Source organism: Rosa rugosa, chromosome 2 (genome assembly GCF_958449725.1).
Source record: "Rosa rugosa chromosome 2, drRosRugo1.1, whole genome shotgun sequence".
NCBI classification, from domain to species: domain Eukaryota; kingdom Viridiplantae; phylum Streptophyta; class Magnoliopsida; order Rosales; family Rosaceae; genus Rosa; species Rosa rugosa.
Genome location: NC_084821.1, coordinates 32,942,755 through 32,966,128, shown reverse-complemented (window position 1 = coordinate 32,966,128; position 23,374 = coordinate 32,942,755). Strand labels below are relative to the sequence as shown.

Here is a 23,374-nt window from a genome sequence, read left to right as displayed (position 1 = left end):
GTTGGAAGTTTAATGTATGCTCAAGTATGTACAAGACCTGACATATCTTTTGCCATAAACATGCTGTCAAGGTACCAAGCAAATCCAGGATATGAGCATTGGGTTGCAGGTAAGAAGGTTTTAAGGTATTTGAAGAAAACCAGAGATCATATGCTAGTTTACAAGAAAATTGAAGATGAAGATTTTGAGATAAAAGCATATACAGATGCTTCATACAAGTCTGATATGGATGATTTAAAATCCACTTCAGGCTATGTTTTTGTTTTGGCTGGAGGTGCAATTTCATGGAAAACTGCCAAGCAAAGTTTGACAGCAACTTCAACATTCCAAGTAGAATATATAGCTATTTTTGAAGCAACTGGTCATGCACTGTGGTTAAGGAATTTTGTATCTCAATTGAAACTAGTGGAGTCTATTGAGAGACCTATGATCATCTATTGTGACAATGCATCTGCAGTGTTCTTCTCAAAGAACAATAAAAGGTCGTCTGGATCTAAGAACATAGATGTGAAGTATTTTGCTGTTAGAGAAAGTGTGAGAGATGATGAAATAGAAGTGGTCAAAATTGGAACAAAGGATCAACTAGCAGATCCTTTGACAAAGGCATTACCTGTGTCTGTTTTCATTGAGCACATCAAAATTATGGGAGTTTTGGGAAGTTTGGATGCTGATGTGAACTGATCACATTGTACTTGATACCATGTGTTCTGGTTTTATTCATTGAGAGTGAGTAAAACATTGTAGTTCATTTACATTAATGTATTTAATGTATTATTTGCTGCAAAATAAAGTTGTACAATTATAGATGCTGTTAATGTAATGACACATTTGCAGACAAATGTTTTAGTATGAAATTAATTCAGTCTTCAATGTATATTGAAATTTTGGTAGGACTATATATATATATGCTTAACTGCAGATGATTGCTCAAGTTTAAGCATATAGGGCTAAATACTAGTTAGTACCCTGTGTTTAGGTCCAAAATCAATTCAGTCCCTGGACTTCTAATTTCATAAAAAACACCCCTGCACTTTCAATTTTGATCTAATAGGTCCAATTCGTTAATATTCTGTTATGGGTTCAAGTTATAGTTGGATTATTTGTTGAAAAACTATTTATTTTTAATAGTAGGACTCACTCCTAAATTGACTATGCAGACCACCTCGACACCACATCATAAAACATAGGCCATATATGAGCCACATTAACAAGTTAAATAACTCAATTGTCGGAAAACTAACAAATTGGACCTATTAGATCAAAATTGAAAGTGCAGGGGTGTTTTTGATGAAATTAGAAGTTCGGGGACTAAATTGATTTTGGACCTAAACCACAGGGTAGTAATTTGTATTTAGCCCAAGCATATATTCACTACTGTACTTTGAGGTAATTCATGTGGGTTTTACTTGCTGCAGTGTGGCTTTGGAAAGCTGGTGATTTACTAACTCACCAAGACATTCTTTGGTTCATTACAGTTTAAGTATAACTGACAGAATTTTGAGAACAGATTTGTGATGTGAATTGGATTCAAGTGCACACTCTAGGATGCTATGTCATATATGTATATCTAAGTCTTAAACAATGTCTAGTTCAGTGGGAGATTGTTAGATGTCTTAAGAACAAGACATTGTATTAAGCTGGACATAGACATATATATGTTACTGGTATGGAATTCAATTATCAAATTGAGGTTGCAGACTTAATTAAATCATGTTAGTCCACCTCATTAATCTGTTTTGATTTCAAATTCAAATGAGTACAGTTATTAGGATAAATCTGATTAGGACAAGTTTGAAATTGCAGTTGAAATGGCATGACAGTTTCTTGATGGAAGAAACTGCCATGCATGGTTAAACTCTATATATAATCAGGTTTTGGTCCCTGCTGATACACGTCCCTTATTCTCATTCATAAACAGTCTCATCCACTTATAAGAGAATTATAAAGGTGTAATCAGGAGAAGATCAAAATGAATGAATCAAGTTCTTCAAGTAAGTATGAGATTTTCCATTTTCAATATTTCTGAAAAACTGGGATTGCTGATGCTGTATCTATCCTAGTTCTATTTTGCACAGAAATATCTGTTTACATGTATTCATTATGAATGTAGATTATGTATATTTCTTTTATAGATCTAACAATATGAACTGCAGAAATGGCAGTTTTCAGCTGTCGAAGTTGGCTGACAGGCGTGTCCAGAAAAGACTTTCACCTTGTAACTTTCTCTCAATTCAGAATTATGATCCAGAAGATTTGGCTCTGTTCTGAGTCACTTTTGCTACAGAAATGGAGTTTCACCAGGGATGAAAAAGTTTTGATCAGAGCAGAAAACAAAGGAGAAGGTTCTAAAGAAAGATGGGGTCTTCACGGGTGAAGGACGCGTGTCTGAACTGATGATCATGTTTACTCCCTTTTGATTTAGTTTGACCAACCTAATGGTCCAGAGAAATGTCACGTGTTACTTAACGATTTCAATCTCTAAAAAAAAAGAAAAATCGTTAACACTGAAAACCTCTATCAACTGATGGAGACTTCAAACTTTATTTTCTCCGGAAGTCGCTTTAGTACAATGCCATTCCCAAATATTTGCAGAAATCATTCCCAAGTACCAAATAAACTTTCAGGGTCTCACAGCTACGACTAGTCTTTCGTGAGTCTCATGAGTCGAACTCACAACCACTCACTTACGAAGGGGATACTAGGCCACTAGACCAAATGGTACTGGACATTATAACTTTAAAATCATATTTATTACTACTAGGCCACTAGACCAAATGGTACTGGACATTATAACTTTAAAATCATATTTATTACTTTTTTTGACAAAAATTTTAATCGTCACACAATATAGTTAACTATAAATACTTTTACATAAAATAAATTTTAACTATAAATACTTTTACATAAAATAAATTTACATCAATTAATTTTGGAATTTCAATCTACTTTATAAATGAGAAAACTATCAGCATGGTCGATTAGAGATGCAATCAATTATTCATACCACATGCGTATCGAGCACAAACACCAGAAATGCATGGTCAATCGGCCACTGGAGACCGCCTTCCTTAGCTGCCGGAGACACGCCGGAGCTCCCACAGAAAATCAAGAAAAGTCGCCGACATCCATGTCGACCAGCAAGACATCGATGTATAATAGCCTTCAGGTCGGCTACAAGACCTCCACATCATATGTGAAGAGGGCACACCTTCCCACATCGAAGCCTCATGGGTGCGAACCCCAATATCTACTGGCAGTTACTTCCAAATCAAGTAAGTCCAAAATGTATATTTCCATACAATTACTCTGTTTTTATCTCACATTGATACTGAATTATGCATCGGAGAGTTATAGGCCGGCAACCCCGATCTATCCTTGACCTATTTCTCTATCTGGATTTGGTTTGCTCAACTCGTGATTCTCTAGGTAGAGGCTTCCTGATACACCGGCAGAAACACCAACCAAACAAACTGAATACGTGAACAGTTCTCATTAAGTGGTCAGTCTGACATAAATAAAAAGAATAAAAAAAAATAAGATAAATAAAAAGAGCAAGAAGACTGTACCAAAAAAACAGAAAAGAAAAGAAAAGGAAGAAGACCAAAACAGCCTCAATATATTGCATATAGGCCTGGCATTTGAGCCCGTGACCCGCAAACCCGCCCGAAACCCGCACGGTAAAAGCCCGCACGAACCCGTCCATTTATTAAATTCGTGCTAAAAAAGCCCGCACGCAAAAAGCCCGCAAATTAACGGGCCTTGCGTGCTAAACCCACTGGAACCCATTTACTTCCAAACAAACCCACTTCGACCCCTTCCGTGATTCACCAAAACGCAACTCTCTCTCTGCAACGCAACCCAATCTGAGCACAGCAACCTCCCATTCATTTCCGTCACCCAAATCCCAACTCTCTCTCTCTCTATATATCTCTCATCTCTCTCTGCGCGCCCAATTTCTCAAGGTATTGCATGGATCTGTCTTTTGCTTTGGGTTTTCTTCGATTCCTTGCAGTTTTTGTATCTGGGTATTGCATTTTATAATCTGAAATCTGAGTGTGTTCTGGGTTTGAATGATGGAGTTTTTGTTGTGATAGATTTCTGGGTTTTTGTTCTGGGTTTAACGTCATAGATTTCTGGGTTACAAAAATGATGATGAAGATGGTGATGAGGGTTTGAAGATTGGCCTATGCGTATGCGACGGTAAGGTTCATTGATGCTAGTTTCAATGAACCAAAATAAACCCCTTCTACTAGTTTCATTTCATGGCATGCTGATCGATGAAGGAGTAGGACTTTCCTTTTTAGAAACTATAAAACAATATCCAACTGACTTTCATTGATGCACATGCAAGAAGGGAATAAGAAGCTTGAAACCGACATATCCTCACTAGAGCCATTATCGTTTTTTTCTCTTCATATTTGATAGATTCAATTCATTTGTTCTGGGTTTTTGTTCTGGGTTTAACGTCATAGATTTCTGGGTTTTTGTTCTGAAATCTGATTTGTGTAGAAATTGACGAGAAAGACATGGTGTTATGGAACCCTTGTACTGGACAATCCAATTCAATGATTGAGGGTAACAGAGTACATCAAAGTCTGCAACTTTCTTTTAGTCCATTGCTTTGATTCTCATGAACTTGGAAAAATTTAACAAAAACATGTTCTTGCTCAATCAATCATATCTTTTACTGGGCACTATAGCTTTTATTCGATAAAAAAAAATTATATACATAAGTCTGTTCTAGTTGCTTAAAAAAAAAAATAATAATAAAAAATTTGTTAACGGGTTTTAACGGGTTCCACCGGAAAACCCGCAAACCCGCCGGGTTTAGCCCGCGAAACCCGTTAACTTAACGGGTTTTTACCGGGTCGGCCCGTTAAAAACCCGACCCGTTAAGAACCCGCACCGTACCCGCACTATACCCGCACGTTGCCAGGCCTAATTGCATATATAAGTAACTCGAACCCGAACACAAGACCTAGACCTAGTTATCACTCATGGCCTGCACAATCGACTTCCGCTGCCTAGACGAAGGCTTCGGCGGCAAAACCTACAAGCGCAAGCGGAACCCGGAAGCCGCCGCCGACGAAGAAGATGCCGCCATGGAAATCGACGCCGCCGCCTATCCACCTCCGGCGAAGCGATCCGCGGTGTCCTCCTCGGACAATCCGGACAAACCGGTCTTCGGCCGGCCGAGCTACGACGGCGTGATCGCCGGGAAGGTCTCCGGGCGGAAGTGGAAGCAGCCGCGGAAGCAGAGGTCGTCGGCGCTCCAGGTGAGCCGGAAGGGGACGACGTTCGAGGAGAGGGAGAAGAACAAGTCGGTGAAGAAGGCGTACAAGGAGAGAATGGCGGAGCTGAAGGGGGAGATTAAGAGGAACAAGGAGGAGAAGAGGAGGAAGAGGGAGGAGAGGGAGAAGAAGAAGAAGGAGAATATTCTCAAGACTGGGACCAAGCTGCAGATTATTTCCAACCCCAAGACGATTCAGAGGATTTCGAAAACCAAGGCCAGGAATCAACTCAAGCCTGTTCCCGAGGAGATGATCAAGAGGAACAATAAGAAGAGCGGCCTTTTGCTTACGGAGTAGTCAGTCAGTCTTTTGCTTTTGTTTACTGCTCTTTTTTTCATTTTCCTGTTTTTGTTTCATGGTAGGATTTTTGATCCTTGCTGCTTTTGGGGACAATGAGGACGTGTTGTGTTATGTGTTAATGAAATCGAATATATGCTACTCAGAGTTGCTGTGTTCAAATGATTTCTGATAGATTCTGTTGCCATGTGTGAGTTGTAATGCTAGTCTCATATATTCGTGTTTGGCTTTGAAGTTTTTAAAAGTTTGGGCACTAGTACTGAATTCATACAAAATTAAGATGTGCTAGGTCATGAATAGTTGGGAAACGGGGAAAGTTGTTTGTTAAGTTGCATTCGTATAGAAACTGCATATGAAGTGTCAGTACATATTCAAAATGTGTGTTCTTATGCTAGCATTAAACATGGTCGTTGTAGTATATGTTGAATAGGTTTCTTCTTTGAGCTCTGAAAAGTCATAAAGATGAACAGATTCAGTCTGGAAGTAATTGATACTATGATTCAGTCCGGAAGGTCATAGTGATGATGGTCCTGTTGTCAGTTACCTAATCTGCATATTTCATACTGACTCAAACTACTATATCTTTTAGATATTCTGCATCTGAATTCTTTTGAAACAAAACAAAAAAAATGAACAGAACAATGATGTTGAGGATGACATAGAGGTATAGTGGTGAAATAGAATGAGACAATGATCGAAGATTATAGAAGGTTGAATATTCAATATTTTTCAAGTATAACATGTCATTGGAGAGCTAGTTGGCTGGATCAGTTATCATGATCATTCACTTTCACCAACTAATTAGTTATTATATATAGGGGCTAACAGTTGAGCTGAAATATAAAACCACGATTTTAGATCATAAATATGCAGTACTACCCTGCATTAGTATCCCAGGTAAATAAACAGCTGGAAATCCAAGTATGGCACATAAGATGAATCATGCTATGTCTCAATGATCTGAACAATTTTGCAGATCCGATTATTTGTTTCAACATTCTGTTGTTTAAACTGTAGAATCAATGCGAAAAAGCAGGTGAAGTAGCAAAAATAGAGAGATACTACAGAATTTTCAAGTACACAAATCATAAAGGCAGTTGATATCTGATGGTAATTACATCACACATGGTCAGCTGAGATATACATCATAGGGGGAATGTATCGCCAATTTTATATATATATCACTGCAACTGAACCATTTATGTCTGAAAAAATAGTTCAGAGAAGAATTGTAGTTTTCAAAATTGTATGGATATGTAGTTACAGGTTTCCATTATTCTATATATTATGTACTACAATAGATAGCTGAATGGCAGATATTGGCCTTACAATTTTGGCTCCCTTTTCAGATAGTTTATAAATCAGAAGCATATTTTTTCAAACAAACTATTTGTGGTTTATATATAGGAACAGATAGTACTTTTAAATTTAAAGTCGATGATTTAAAGTTTGTGGTTTATGTATTATGTGCTACCTGTAATGTAGCTGCTGCATATCATGATCTGGGCAGATTATTAGTTGACTCAGTGGCTTTTTCCTCATTTGCTTCGAGCATGAGGGGCAGGCTGCATAGAACCACCCATCTGCTGGCACAAACCTGGTTTATGTAGCTCTGCAAAAGACCAGCTTGTCCTGAGATGTAAGGCAGAGTATGTTTACTGTTGATATATTTAGGGATGTAAATACATTGCGAATGAAAAAAATATAGTTGAAAGTAATTCATAATATAGTGTTTGTTTACTGTGAATATATTTAGGGATGTAAATACACTGTTGATGAAAAAAATATAGTTAAAAGTAATTCATGTTGTGAATAAAGTGCTGAATATCTTATCAAGTCTACATAAGTATAAGGCTGAATCCAAGATGTTTAATTCCGAGACAGTTTTTTTCTCAACAGCTTCTAACTCTTCAGGACTCATTAGCTACTTAGGTAGACTTGATAAGATATTCACAGTATGACAAGGACCTACAAATCTTTTTTTTTTTTTTTTTCCTTTCTTTTTTACAACAAAGCAGTCGATGGAAACTATGAAAGTATTTGGTACTATTCTGAAAACATAGAAATCCTAATTATACTGAATCATTAAACATTCATTGCTATCAACTTATTTTAATAAAATGTGCCTCACTTGTTTTACAATCCACTTGCCAAATTTTTCAAAAGGAGATGAATGTTTCTCAGTTTTGACTGAGCCACTGTCCTTTGTCATAAGGTTCTATAAAGACATAATTATTTTGAAACGAAACAGAAAGATGAACAGAACAACAATGTTGAGGATGACATAGAGATATAGTGGTAAAATACATTTGAGAAAATGATTCAAGATCATAGTAGCTTCAAGAGGCAGACATAGTTGACTGGATCAGTTTTATTGATCATTCACTTTTGCAAACCTCAAAAGTGTAGTCTATGTATAGCAGTGTTTTTTTTCAAAGGATGTATAGCAGTGTTTATAAGGAAAGAGATGAGAGTTGTGCGATAAACTTCGAAACAGATTTTTTGATATGTAGCTTTGAAAATTAACAATTTTTTTTTTTAAGATCATTTTTGTTCATTGAATTATTTCAAGTGTAATAGTTTAATTTGACAATGCTAGAGTTTGATTGTGAAGTTTAAACATATAAATGGTATGTTGCTATAATAATGATATAGTTGAAAATATGTTTGTTTTAGTTTATTAATGGTATTAATGTTTGGCAACTTGGAATAGAATCTGATAATAAACACTTGTTTATCACAAAATTGTATTGGTTTCATGTTGTTCTGATTAGTGATCACACAAAGCTTAGTCTGCATCTAAGTTATTTTGATAACATGCCTAAGCTGTGAATAGCCTTCAGAGTCAGAGCTTATTTGATTCTGATGGTAGACATACAATCCTAGAATGCTAAACCAACAAGTCTCGTCCATTATTGATACAATGAGAAGCCGCTCCTGATCGTTTAAACATAGTATATTAGACTGTTCCTAGAGAGCAATCATGAGAAGAGCATACTGCTAAGTAAGAGTCTTATAGGTAAGAGCATGAGGATATAGATTTAGAAATTCATTAACCACTGATTAATTTGTCAAAGGTAAGACAGTGTTGTGATAACTTCCCTCAAATAATGGAAAAGAAAACCAACAGATGCAAATGCGACGCTACCTAGAGTAACGTCAGAAGAATCTGTACCTTGGCAGTGTATCCACTTAGTAGCAGCTGATATTGCGAGCAAAATAAGGCGATAAGGAAAGATAGCTTAGCATACACCAAACAATCATACTGTCAATGTTTTGAAATATTTATTATATGATGAAATGCCCGATAAGAGTAGCTGCCAGCTCCAGAGTTCATAACAATTGTGATACAGAACAAACTACAATTAAAAGCGGAAAAATGCTATAGTAAATCAATAATACCCAACAGAAAGAGGAGAAAAGAAAAAGGAAAAAAAAAAAAAACAGAGACATTGAAGACATCTAGATGTAAGAAAAAAATCAGTTGAGTCAGGAATAATAGCAGTATGTGAAACCTGCATGGAAAAGCAACCAGAACAAATTCCAATCGAAGCAAACATGAAGGAAAAGAAGTAAAAAAAGAAAACCATTTATAAAGTTAAGGTACGTAAACACCATAAAAGCTTGGGGTTCCTAAACTTGTAGAAATGGAGGACATTTCAATTTGGAGGAGAATCTAAGAAGGAAATCAGAAGTCTTAATAATTCAAACAGATGTGATGGCAACTTATTAACAGCAAAAAGGGTCCTTTTTTTAGTTGTAAGCTCATTTACATTAATACGAACAGAAACAAAAAACACAAGTTAATAGTTTCAACTATGAACCCAGATGAAGAAAAAGAACCAGCAAATAATCACTGCTAGCAGAATAGAGAAATACACATTAAACACAAATTTGGAAAATACAGCAAACAGATCAAATATTTGTCTTTGCATCAATTTAGCACACTAAAGCAACTATAAACCAGTGTAATGAAGAAAAAGAACCAGCAATAATCACTGCTAGCAGAATAGAGATATACACATTAAACACAAACTTGGAAAATACAGCAAACAGATCAAATATTTGTCTTTGCATCAATTTAGCACATTAAAGCAACTATAAGCCAGTGTAACACATTTTAATTGGAAAAACTAACTATGTCAATCTACTTAGTTTATAGAGCAACCTAACCATGTCACTAACACGACATCACAACAATCGAACCCAATCATTCCACTAACCGTACTGTCTCAAGTCGTTAATCATGTCACTAACCATGTCTCAAGTAGCTAAACATATCACTAATCAAGTCACTAACACGACATCAAAATCATTTACATTTAACCCAATCATGTTACTAACCATGTCTCCAGTCGTTAATCATGTCACTAACATGTCTTAAGTTGCTAATCATGTCACTAACCATAGGCAAACTCGATTTGAGCAATCCGAGATTTATAATGCTTTATCATTGAATTATCCTTAACTAGTCTTTATTGACACATGCGATGCATGTGTTAAACAGTTTTATTCTTATTTTTATTTTTTGGAGGAAAAAAAGTAGGAAGTTATAACTGTAAGATGTGGGAAGTTATATCGGTAGAAAGTGGGATGAATTTTTTTTTTTCTGAATTTTTATTTATATTTATATTTTGCTATTTACCATAACACCTCTCATATATTAAAAAATATTTTAAATTAACTTATAGTCTAAGGATATTTACGTAAATTCACACCCACTTTGGCTAACAAAGTGGGTTCTCTTAATAATAGTATAGATAAGAGCAAGTGGTAACATTCGTCATTGAGCTACTACCTAACACAGTCTCGAGTAGACGGCCCGGGAGTCCATGAAAATCTAAGTCCAATGGACACGAGCTCAATGGTATTAAGATCATAAAGGTGTATCTGCTCTGCTTCTGACCATAGAAAATTAGTTGGACAATACACTATATAAATGCCATTTTTCTGTCACATCTAGCAATTACTTTTAGAATAATCATTTTACATGTACAAGATGGATGTGCATGTGCTCGTCTTGTTGAACAATTTCACTAAACGAACCAACACTAGGAATCAATGAATTGAATCATTGCATACCTATCAATCGTACACGTTCTACAACTAGTTTTCTGATACAAGACATCATTGGTCATCATATTTGCATTCACACTCGTCTTCCTCTTCACTCATGAATCCATACTTCTTTTTGCTTATGAAGAGCGTAATTCAAGATTCTAGTAATGCAAAGAAAGATGAGTGAATGCACAGCCAGTCATCATTCATTTTCTACACAATAGAGAATTAGAGATGAACATTTTATGAGCTTTGTGAGCACCTATCGTTAAAAATATTGGAGAGCTAAAGAAAAAACCTTTTAAGTTTTTCAAAATCGCTCCTTGTAAGAGATGCATTACGTCGATCATACTTGGATTTAGCAAGACCGAATTGTATTGTAAATATAACCATCGTCCATAGAAATAAATCTGTGTGTGTATGTGTATATATTAGCTAATCTCAATAGCCATGATATTATACTCATAGCCAAAAATCCCTAGAGTTACATCACGGTTCAAATTGTGTAAAATAGATCAACTAATTAGTCAAAATCACAAACGAATATCAGCGATTCAATTTCATTGCCAGCTTAGCCTTCAAAATACAGCAGTTTTGAGTGATGAATTGAATCCCACACTAGAAACCTAGAGGAAGACGGAATTCTGAGTTATGTTTTATATTTTTTTTTTTTATGTACTATAATACCATTAATTCCTTAAATTTTGTCCGAGGGATATTATAGGAAGTAGCTCGTCTCATGCAAATCTCATATCAGAGCGAGAGTTGGCACCAAAAAATGTCTTCTTCGTGATACACTATATAATCATTTTGTACATATATTTACAACACTGGCACACAAGAAGAATAAACATGAATCTCCTACCTTGCATGGAACAAGACCAACAAAATTGTAGAAGAATGCTATGCTACGTATCCAAAATTTCACACATCAGCTGGACACTTTTCTACTGTTACCCTTGACAAATTACCCTCCTCAATTATGGTAATCAACTGGGATGCTTCAAGCATATACAAATCCCGATTTGCCAGTAAAGGAAAATATCATGTCACAGAGCTTTGGAAGCAGCATGTGAGTAATACTTGTTGTAGTTCAGGTATTCCCAGAAGTGAGAGAGTCCAAACTCGCCATGTTTAGGTGATCTGAGGTAACACAAGTGCAATTCTTTCATATTTTTGTCAAACGTTTGCTTTATGGAAAGAACCTGCAAAACAGATGCGCACACAAATTATGAACAAAAAGTTATTTCTTACTTTAGCAAACAGTAGACAGTTCTTTTCACTCGCCAGTAAAAATTCCAGAGAGCTGTGTTTGCTGAAATGGCACATAGATAAAAATTACAAAAGCAAATACTGTACTTTGCCTTGTAGGCACACAAAGATAAAAAGTTGCAGGCAAATAAAGGCACCCTAAATGGTGCTTTATACCATGTTGTGTACCATTCTAAACAATGATTTCTGAGAATGATTAGAACACCATCCCCAAGGAGATGGACTAGTTCAACGTTACATTTTATTATATGGAATGAGAATGAGAATGCATAATGCAGACGAGATTCCTGTTCAGCAATTCACTGGAATCACTACAACCCACCCCATCTCTATATACTAGTGTCTAGTGCTACAGAACCACTCTATACTGCAAATTAAGCAATGCCACAAACTGTATATAGAAATTCCCAACAGTATTGCCACCATAACCCCTCTTCTACTTCCACAGCCTCCAGTTCTTAACCTCTACTCCATACTCACTCTAACATATACCACAAACCTCCCTGACCCCTACATCCACCACTAGAGCAACACTAAAGAATTTAATCTTGGATCTCAATACTATTTAATCAGCTGAACAACATCAAATGTTAATTCGCATTCTAGTCTCACCTTCCCGGTCATTGTTTTAATTAATGGGCTTCACACTCTTACCTGGGTTTGGATTTGTAGCCATTTGCATTTTCTGAGAAGGAAATAGGGTAAGGGTTGTCACAATGGTGGTGGTTTTTGGTGAGATGTAAACTGTTGCCAGTAGCCAGTCTCATTCCTTTGAATTAAGCAAATATTGATGTGAACTCATTGACTCGAGATTTTTCCCTTTCTAAACAGGCAAAAATTAAGTATGGAATGGGCTGGAATTATGAGATACGAGGATTAAGTACTCCTCACAAACACAAGGCCGACATCACAATAGTATGAATACATGTTTGTCTATGATATAAATGTACCGTGACTGGCATTTTAAAGTAGAACACTATGTTTCAGAGAACGCCAAATTTGGATACATAATTCCATAGGAAACCAAAATATCCTAACATAGCAACACTGCAGCACTTTGTCCTTTCCATCATTTTTACTATATATGACATTGCTAGTTCAACTCGAGTTAAATTAAAGTAAGGTTAAATTTCCCTGTCCACATTTCTTTACAACTATATGAGAATCACCTGGGATATATTGATTCCAGAGTGTCTTGCAATTAAATTCCCTTGACCTGTTCCTGCATTCCATACTTCCCCAGTGAGACAAGACCTGAAGTCCAGAGCACACTGCAGAATGCTCTCAATGATGCAAGCTATAGGTCTTGTTTCATCAGAGAGGAAACATCTGCAAAGGTTAAATTAACGGTTAACAGACAAACAAGGGTGACAATACCAAGAAAATGAACCAAAAGAAAGAACAATTAAAAATCTATGCTTAGGTAATTACATTACATAATATACATAAAGAAAAGGTGGCTCAACTATGTGCTCAAGCGCAGATACTATGAGGCGGCCTAAGCAATAAGTCCAACCTATCAATTCATTGTACTGAATCAGCTATGTGCTACAGTCTGGCAGTGAGTTCCGGTACAAAAGGTACTATGTGGTCCCATTATCATAAGAAAAATACAATATAAACTAAAGAAGCAAGGACTTGACAGAAAATTCTTTAATAGTCGCAGACAAAATCCACACCTGGTGCGCTTTTTCTGATGAGAAAGAATCAACAAAATATTGACAATTGAAACACTATCACAGTTGGAAAGTCCAGAAAGAAGTGGAAAAGAAGCACAAAATGGAGAGTCCCAATCCTCGCAAGACCAGACCTAAATCCCATTTCCAACCGACTATGTGCAGGAAAGTGTGATTGGCATGTATCCCATACTTGCTTTTAGTGACAGCAAGCCAAATGTAATCTCTTTCTAATGTGAAACCTCACAACCATTTTCCAAGGAGGGTAACATTCCTCTCATCCAAGTTGCTTATCACTGAACCACCTGTTTCTTGGGACAAGAAACAACTTTACACCTTACCATAAATTGTTCCTATAACTGGCCCTGACCCCCTCGGATAAAAAGTCTCTCATTATGCTCCCAATCTCTTCACAATTTCTTCATAATTCTATATATAGGTATGTTTGTATACTACTAGAAACTAACTGAAGTCAACCGTGTTACAGCATTGGGAGAATTCGAATAAATAGGAGTACACACTGTAGAATTAAGGAGAGGCTGAGGATGGTTGGTTTAGGGCACGCAATACTGGAAATCGGATTGTGGCGATCCTCAAGAAATGTTAGTGGAAGTTGTAGAAACTTTGTTCATAATTTTGCAAAGAGGTATCATGTTGATATACTACATCTTTTATTAGTACGTAACAACACTTAATCACGTCCTTTTAATCTCCTATCCACTTTTAAACAACCAGATCCCAAAATCTCACAGCTTTCATGGATCAAATTCCCAGCCTACAGGACTATCTAGCAATCACAGCCTCCTGTTACCTTTCTTCTACATTGATTCAAGCAATGTAGCGGCCCACACCCAGCACAAATTGGGGACAATTTATCATGTATTTACTATGAGTGGACAAAGTATTTTAGCTTATGTAATTAAGAACATAAACATTTCAATTTACATGGATTGCATATAATAACTGAACAACTTTATTACATGATGTCGGGGGACTTACATGTGAAGTGAATCTGAGAGATATGCCATGTGCACTGACTGAAGATCCATCATATCTTTGACCTACATTTAAGACCAAGATTTTATAACCATGTGAAGGCATGTGTCGGAGAATTTATGTTTGAAAAAGCATACCAAAATCAATAAAACTATACAGCATATAAGTGACATTAAAAATCACAGATGTCTTGACATTTCATCTTTCTGAAGAGACCCCACTAATTGAATAACTGTATATACTTACTGAAGAATATAAAATAATAAATTTTATTACATGACCAGGGTGAAATATATAGTTCCATCCAACAGAGTCCAATAAATCGCAAACATGAATACCAGTCAAGGAAGGAATTTCACGTTTCCTTAGCAATAATAATATAAATGGTTTTTAACCGTCTTCAGTGGAAATGATAAATAATAAAACACTAGAAGACATTGTTATCCAACATGCATTTTAACTCATATTCATAAGACTACTTGCAATACTGCAATCAATAATTTATTTTTCCTTTATATTAACTCATAGTTGACTTGAAGGAGAAATTTTAATGTTCCTTTTACATGTCAAAATTATCAAAGACAACTTATTTTTTTATCTATTTCTCCGCTGTCGAATGCAAAGTAGGAAAATATGAATCAGCTTATTTTAAATATCCATTGCATGCCCATTCTAAGGAACAAAATTATGCGATAAAATATGAAATTTCAATTAGGTGACGTACAATGAATTATGTCATTCACATTAACCTTCCATAAAATCATTTGAACTTCACTTTTAGGCTCAATGTACGAATAAATATTAGAACAAGATAGCAGGTTGCAAACCTTATGCTGAAGTGAATATAGAAACCTGCACCATGATACATGTGATAGCTGTGACTCCACATATTGCTGTAATGTAGATACAAAGTGATTGACCTGATGCCTGGAGATACATCAGAGAGACGATGACTGAATACAATATTCAATTAGTAGTGCTGGGAAATATAGAATATAAATGAATGCACATATAGAATGTAAAAGTCCGTCCACCTGAAATTAACTGTGTCTACTACAGTTTAAGTAAGTTTGGATGCTTCAATTATCAGCACAGTTAAACTACTTTGCGTAGTTTTTTGCTAAAAGGCAGTTAACAGTTTCATTCCGGATGTGGTGCTTGAACTTGTCTATAAACAATACATAGAATGTTTCCAAAAATGTATACAAATAAATTAATGTGGAATCAGACTCATAAAACCAAATATAAAACACAAAAAGTGCCATTAGAACACCACAAATAATATGTGGGTCATTGGATGGAAGAATAGAAAAATGTTTTGAGTATTACCAAGAGGGTTAGGCCCAGTTTGGGGGAGCTGGGATTAATTTAAAAGCAGCTGTAGCTTTTAGCTTATGAAAGCTGCTGTTTACCAACTTCTATAAGCAGCAACTTAATGGTGCAACTTTTGAAATAAGCTGCTTTTTTTTAAATTTCAGCAAACACCTTTTGCTACTTAACTTATAAGTTAAGCAGCTTTTTGCACAGCTTATAACTGGGCCTTAGGGTGCAAGAAGTTTGGATGAGTTAAACTTTTCCCAGCTTCATGGGATTCGGTTTCACTTTCAACTATTTTGCTGACTTACTGGCACTTTTATTTTTTAAATTATTATTATGCGTTTGGTCCTTCCTTTATTTGGTTTTATTGGATGTGGACTGGGCCTTAGGGTGCAAGAAGTTTGGATGAGTTAAACTTTTCCCAGCTTCATGGGATTCGGTTTCACTTTCAACTATTTTGCTGACTTACTGGCACTTTTTTTTTTTAAATTATTATTATGCGTTTGGTCCTTCCTTTATTTGGTTTTATTGGATGTGGATTGTTCATCCACTAGTCATACTTATTCTCTAATTAATACAATCTTCTTTCTCCTCAAAACGTAAACAAATAAAAGACTGAATCTTAATATGTGCAAAACTAATTGATAATGCAAAGGCAGATATACTAGTACGAAAAACTACTATAAGATCAAGCAAATGTGAAAAGGAACAATTGTGGAAAATACCTCATTTTCACCATTGCATTGAAATGACTCACTTCCTTTTCATGTTGCTCAGAGTGGTTATTCCGACTAATCAACTGGACCAGATCCTGCATATTTAAAGAATTTTTTAGTATTGTTTGTGCGACTAAAACAAAAAGGTCAGTCAAATGTACTTCCACGATGCAAAATGCAAATCCAAGTGGCCTAATACATGATTCAAAAGTTCAAAGAACTGTACCCCTATCATCAAATACTAAATATATTGTCCATATCCAAACAAAGACTACAAAATCAAGCTGTTCTCCAAAAGATTGGATCAGTATCAGAACAGTTTAACAAAATTTCCCTGTTAGAAGGATTTTAGGCAGTCTTAAACTGAAAAGCCAGAAAAATATATGTTGAAAGTAATTCTAACAAGCACTATACCAGAAAAAAAAAATTAAAGAAAAATCCACACCTTCAATTGGCACCACACTTCAGTCAATGAAAACAGAGCAAGTTTCACTTGTATCAAGAAACTGAATATCTCGGCATATATTTTCAATGCACCAGGAGTCAAAACAATGCTGATGGGCCAGTCCACTCGATATCCCAAACCTAGAAAGTTGAAGGAATGGACTCCTGCATCATTGACACAATAATACATGAGAAGATAGAGAGAGCCCAACACAAAAACAAAGTCAGAGAGATGACAGAAGAATGCCAAGTTAAATTTACACCAAATGTCTCAAAATTCTAAAGCATAATCAAGTCTGAAAGGGGGCAGACACTAGAAGCTTGTTCAAACAACAATAAATTAAGGTGCTGATGAAACTTGTATTAACAAAGGTATACTTACGTCCCAAAAAAAAAAAAAAAAAAAAACCGTAATGTAATAATGTACCAATAGCAGATGCTGAAAGAGGCACTGCATCATGTCCTTTCAGGTACACAAATAACCTGTCCTTATTATGATCACGTTCACATGATGACCTCTGAACTGATGACTCAAGAAAACTTTGAATTTCGGAAAGTCTATGATCTGCCTGCGTAATACTCCATTTCTGTTATTCCAGAATAAAAATGGAGTCAGATGGGACGTATGATTCCTCATACAACAGTATTGTATAATGACAGAGTGATTATTACATGATGCCAAAGGGACATAATAAACAAATCTGCCCAGTCTGCTAATTCCATGAAGTGGTATCGTCGCAGAGCCAGCAAATGTTCTTGCAAATCAAATCCTTCTTCAAGCAACTTAATAGTTAACTTGCTGACATACTTATATCTAGCATGTTCAAGGATAATATCTCATTCCAAAACAAAATTTTGACCAGGATAGGAAAAATAATAGCATTCCGAGTCAATGACTCAATATAATACTCTGAAAGAAAAGATATAGAATTTAAACATCTATCCTTCTTCATTAAATGACATTCCAATATGCGTTTGAGTTTTATATTCCAATGGCTGAAGATCATTAAAAGGTAGCACTAGATTTTCTATCCCAATCCTCAAAACCATGAACATGAATATTAGTGTAACAGAATGCACTGTTAGACTAGATGCCTAGAAAGAATAGAGTGACACAAAAGAAGGATATGCAGACTCATAACCTTCAAAGAACCAATAAGCAACCAAGCACCGAACAACAAACTCACGGTCCTAGAATATTCTATGCAGACAGATAAGCTTCATTGAGAAAAGAACAGTGAACTTGGTTAAGACACCTTAAAGAAACCAACTAAATCCTATATGCAACTATGGTTGCTATTCGCTATGGGTTACCAAAACCATGTGTAGAACAAATTATCCTCTCCAGAAAACACAAACTTGAAAAAAAAAAAAATAGCATAAAGCAAGTATGTAAGGATACTGGAGCATGATTTCCTGCAGAAGGCATGTGTCGATAATAAAATCAAGTGGTATGTCAAAAGTGGCCGCTAAGCTTTCTCTGTGATCTTCAACTCTATTAATGACAGTGTCACTAAATCTACCAAGCAAACTCTCCCAACAACTACCACCAGAAACATTTGTTAAAGTAGCATCTCCTTTGGTGTGGCCCTTCGAATCTGAAGACGGAAGAGAGTCAGATACTATTGTTCTGCCAATCAGAACATCAGCTTCTGCAGAACATTGTTTCAGATGGTGATCACTCCTAACACTGGTAGTAGAGGCACCAGAGTCCATGAGCCCTACAGGAACCTTTACCGGAAACACCTTACAAGGATCTTTTATGTGAGAGAAATCAAAGTAAGCCAAAGAATCCCCAAGGTCTGTCTTGCATCTCTCTCCAGGCCTGGATGTTAGGTGAAGGAAATTATTTTTTGTCAACATTGGGTTCATGCTGAGAAAATTGTTATGGTAATTAACCTTCCACTGTTGTAATGCAAATGTATCAGAAGTATAACTGGCCTTTTGAGGTTCAACCTTGCCAAAGGCTTCTTCTATTAAAGCATTACTATCCATGATTCTTTTTCTAAAATATGATGAACCTTCCTTTAACGATCCCATTATTCTTTCATTCACCTTTGAGGCAAAGTCCGTTGGACGTGACTTCAGACCTTCTTTGCACTCTATATCAATGACAGACTGATTCTCAAAATAATCTCTTTCCGGCCAATCCTTATCAGAGAGACAATCTGAAAATTGGACATCCGATATCTGACTCGTAAGTATGCCTTTATGATGAGAATGCCCAAAGGCATCTTTTCTTTCACAAGTTCTACTAATCTTGTCTATATGACATGAATCTGCAGATCCATGGGGCTTTTGCAAAGTATCAACTGGAATACTCATTGAGAAGCTTAAAGCAGATAAATACTTTTGTTCTTCCCCTACAATGTGATTAGGGAACTCAGTCATCTGCTCGAACACATTTTGCTCTTCAGATATAGTGGAGCTTGAACATTCAGATGACTCGTATGCATCTGCAGTGTAACATACATTGTCTCTTGTACTTAATTCGTCTGAATCCAAATCATCAGCCACCCTGATAATTGAAGAAATTTAACCTTTGTTGAAGGTACGACAACATTTGGAGAAAATGAAAGAACTAGATGCAGGATAAATGAATACGTATTGCACAACCTAACATCATCATATGTTATATGATGAAAATAACACAATACATGCATGCAAGTGTTCACATGCACACAAATATCCACACATAGGAAGGAGAGGGACGGAGGGGAAGGGGTAGAGAGAGAGAGAGAGAGAGAGAGATTACACATTTGACTCCCCTTCATCATCTGTTGAAGGAGCAATAAAACTGTCATCCAGTGGGACTAAAACTGGGATGGTTGACCTCCTTCCACTATTATCCAAGAGAACAGGCAGTGTGTCTTGTGAAATTACCTGCAAAATGAAAATCATGCATACTATTAAAAGAAAAGAAAAAACAACAGGATGACAGACAACTACAGAAACAAGATCGTATGAAGTATGATAGAAATGAAGCATATGTTTCAAAAGAGGGGATATCTTATAATGAAACTCTGAAATCTCTACATCCTTCAAGAGTATCCTTGTGACTGGTATAACAACCAAAAAAAATCAGTTCTATTCAAAAGACCAGTTCCTGTCTGCTTAAAAATATGAATGTATTTGCTTAAAGCATGCACACAGACATAAATCCAATTTGTTTATAACTGAAAGTAGAGCTTGAACCTCAGCGTCACAGGTTGCTGCAAACCACCACTATACCATTTCAAACATATCAGAGTATCAATGTCTGAAAATTACATTTAAAAATTATTAGTCCCACCTATGACTATATGCTAAGTGGCGTGATCATTAAGAGAATTATCACAACATGCATCACTTTGTTATGTGTTATATATGCGAGATGGCAAGTAACAATCTTAGTAATTCAGAAAAAAGAAATCAAGGGAACTATCAAAGGTACTTGCTTATAAGGTATAAACAGACAACAATATAACTACGTTGGCCTGCAACCGAAAATATTGCCATTTGCATTACATGCTTGAAACAAATAACCGCAGATAAGAAAAAAGATAAATAAACAGAAAGAATATACCAAGCAAGGAGACTGGAAATTGCATTTTACATTTTTAATAAAATAGGAGAAAGCACAATTTCCATCTGAAAAAACTAAACTACCAAAACAAACCACCTGTTGAAATCTGAACTCTAATTCCGTCAAAAGATTCTGGAGTTGGTCCTGCATCCTTTTGTAATAACATTCCCTTGAAAGTACCATGGCCTCTATATTTCCTTTGCTGAACGACAATGGAGATGCATAAGATGGACAATTGCTTGAAAACCCACTCCAGCAGGGAAGAAAACTCTCATAAGTATGGTTCTTAGGGGCAACAAAAGTACACAATTCAAGCAATTTCGCTAGAACTTGCAGCTGCTGACCAGCTCTGAAAAGTGGAAGCAAGAAGTCCTTCAAAAAACAAGGAACAGGAACTCCATCTCGTTCCTGAGATACGAATACCAACCATCAGAACTTTAGGAAGAAGACAATGACTAATTCATTGAAAACAGTATGTAACTCCCATGTTCGGAGAGTAAAACGTAATTAGCATTACCCTAATAGTTGCCAATGGGAAGTCAATAGAGATACCAGCTTCAACAGATGGATTAGGAGAGTGAACATATTCAACCAAAAACTCCTCATAAGGATCGCTAATCTCAGCTTTGAATATCCATGATCTTATAAATCCGAAGTACGGTTCACATGTACGAAGAAAAAGAAACTTCAATACAGGACGATGAGCAGGATCAGCAACCTAAACAAACAAAAAGTATATAAATATGTCAGTGCTAACACGAGCAGAATCCCATTTCAAAACATTAAGATGTTTGAAGTCCTATTTAAGTTCAGAAAAGAAGCCACAATAACGAATGAGACAATTACAAGCATGTGATGGAATACCATAACAAAAAAGGCCAGTGAATAAAATAACCGAAACTAGTTAAATAGATTAGTCCATACTAAATTTTCAAGCTAACCTGTAACTGAGTATACAGATACGTGAGTAGGTCACCCCCTCTGTGGAAATTACAAAACTCAGCTTTGGCTTTCGTAAGTAACTCATCAAAAGAAGACGCCGAGAAGCAATCAGAAAACTGATATAAGTTGCATATGTTAGTAAGGGATTCAATCTGAGTCCTCAATTCCTTTGTGTGCAGATACAGCTCCAACAAAGTAAGCTCAGAATGGAGTACACTGTTGAGACATCCCACCGCAGAAGGCGAGCCCGAAGAAGAGCGCCGCCTCACACCCACAGACGCATACAAGGTATCCAGAGCACACATGTAACCCTCCACAACCTTCCCCACCGCAACAGCAAAAGCATGATTAACAAGACTATACGGAGCGCACTGTTTTGCTGGAGCTTCATTTTGACCTTCCACATTCAAATTGGTAAAGTAATCGACGAATTTTCCGAGAAGAAAGACCAGCAAACCTGAGCAGCCTATGGGGTGGAGAACATTCCCCAGAGCACGAGTGCTGGAAGACCTACTCCACAGACTCGGAACCTGATGGAAGGTCCTATCAGCCGGATCGGAGCGAAACGCAGCAGAAAGCTTTTGGACACTAATAAGGGAGGATTCAACTCCTTGCAGTGCATTCATCGCCAGCCGCACCAGACTCGCCTCCTGTAAACAAAATCGAGTCCAAATGAAAATGAAGGAATTTGTGAAAATTGAAAACCCTAGATTGAGAGAAGGAGGGGCTTACGGAGACGGTGGAGGCGTGGTAGAGGGATGGAGAGGTGGAGGTTGGAAGATGGAAATGGCCGCTTTCGGAAGGGATGGATTCCCATGTGGTTGGAGGAAGCAATGGATCTTCGAGCTTCAGATTCTGGAGCAATGAGGATGCGAAATTGGTGTCCACAGCCATATCTCGTCTGGTTCTCAATTTTGGGTATGTATAGGCATCGGTCTTCTTCCCCAATCGAGCAGAGTAGTGGAGAGTGTCAGTTTACCCCGCCGCCTAAGGTATTTACTATTTATACGGGAAAATGGTTTTGAATTTTAAATATCGACCATTTCTCGGTTAATCTCCTAACTGGAAGTCGCTTTCAGTTGTAACACAGTAACAGCCTCAACAGTCCATTGAGTAGATCAGTAGAAGTCACAATAGGCTCATGTAAAGTAAATTGATGTGTAAATTAAATTTTTAATTGAAATGTTGTGTACCGTCACTTCCTTTCGTACACTACTAAGGCGACATGGGCTCGACCCAACATATAGTCATATCACACCTTCGGAGGTGAAATGGACTACCCAAAACCTGTAGAAAGACATTTGCACTTCTAAGCAATCCATCCTTATTCTCCTGGAGCCACCCTGCTCCCCAAATCACAACATCTTCCAATTCACATTACACAAATCTCAACTTAATAACATTAATCCCACAGGTTATCAGAGCAATTCTAAAACAAAAGGTATAATAGAAATAAAAGTAAAGAGGGTGAATGATCGATAAATCCTACAATGCGGAAGCAGTGACAACTATGCCTCAACCCGTGTACGCCCAACCTCAACTAATTTCGCCTGCAAACTGGGCATTTGAAATCGAAGGGCCCAGGGGAAAGTATTGAAAAACACGTTAGTGTGAGTGGACAAAAATAAATAATCAAGATAATTTAAAAGAAGCAAATTTGAATACTTTCCCACGTATTTAAACTTATAAAGCCTCGATGCATGCAACGTTTATAAAACGTATTTCTTTAACCTCAAAATCTCGTGAAAACCTACCAGCCCCGCTGGTTAAGAGAAATCGGACTAGCCCGCTAGTCAAGTA

At 36.6% G+C, this 23,374-nt stretch overlaps 2 protein-coding genes across 3 annotated transcripts; one reads left to right on the top strand and one right to left on the bottom strand.

The window, feature by feature from the left end:
• The first annotated feature begins 4,957 nt into the window (after nucleotides 1-4,957).
• LOC133731793 (uncharacterized) lies at nucleotides 4,958-5,762 on the top strand. Its single transcript, XM_062159201.1, has one exon. It carries the CDS (start codon nucleotides 4,998-5,000, stop codon nucleotides 5,586-5,588), a length of 591 nt encoding a protein of 196 aa, XP_062015185.1. The 5' UTR covers nucleotides 4,958-4,997; the 3' UTR covers nucleotides 5,589-5,762.
• A 5,649-nt stretch (nucleotides 5,763-11,411) lies between these two features.
• On the bottom strand, nucleotides 11,412-22,576 carry LOC133732069 (uncharacterized). 2 transcript variants are annotated; one of them, XM_062159528.1, is made up of 15 exons: nucleotides 22,307-22,576; nucleotides 21,574-22,224; nucleotides 21,150-21,350; nucleotides 20,729-21,040; nucleotides 19,823-19,950; nucleotides 18,470-19,585; nucleotides 17,740-17,881; nucleotides 17,495-17,654; nucleotides 17,069-17,232; nucleotides 16,633-16,718; nucleotides 15,418-15,517; nucleotides 14,594-14,655; nucleotides 13,088-13,247; nucleotides 11,901-11,961; nucleotides 11,412-11,789 (listed from the first exon to the last, which is right to left on the bottom strand). In XM_062159528.1, the coding sequence occupies exons 1-14, from the start codon at nucleotides 22,466-22,468 to the stop codon at nucleotides 11,926-11,928; spliced, it is 3,480 nt and encodes a 1,159-aa protein (XP_062015512.1). In that variant the 5' UTR covers nucleotides 22,469-22,576; the 3' UTR covers nucleotides 11,412-11,789; nucleotides 11,901-11,925. The 2 variants fall into 2 exon arrangements, with proteins under 2 accessions (XP_062015512.1, XP_062015511.1); XM_062159527.1 differs by lacking the exon at nucleotides 11,901-11,961 and having other exon boundaries at nucleotides 11,412-11,851.
• Nucleotides 22,577-23,374: the final 798 nt, after the last annotated feature.

Bases quoted from the DNA above. Each gene is read 5' to 3' on its own strand.
- LOC133732069 (XM_062159527.1), bottom strand. From the start codon at position 22,468: ATGGCTGTGGACACCAATTTCGCATCCTCATTGCTCCAGAATCTGAAG. The intron at 19,951-20,728 runs GTGGTTTGTTTT...TTCATTTTGCAG, and splicing joins TAGAGTTCAGATTTCAACAG to GTAATTTCACAAGACACACT. The intron at 17,233-17,494 runs GTACATTATTAC...TCAATGATGCAG, and splicing joins TCTTTCAGCATCTGCTATTG to GAGTCCATTCCTTCAACTTT.
- LOC133731793 (XM_062159201.1), top strand. From the start codon at position 4,998: ATGGCCTGCACAATCGACTTCCGCTGCCTAGACGAAGGCTTCGGCGGC.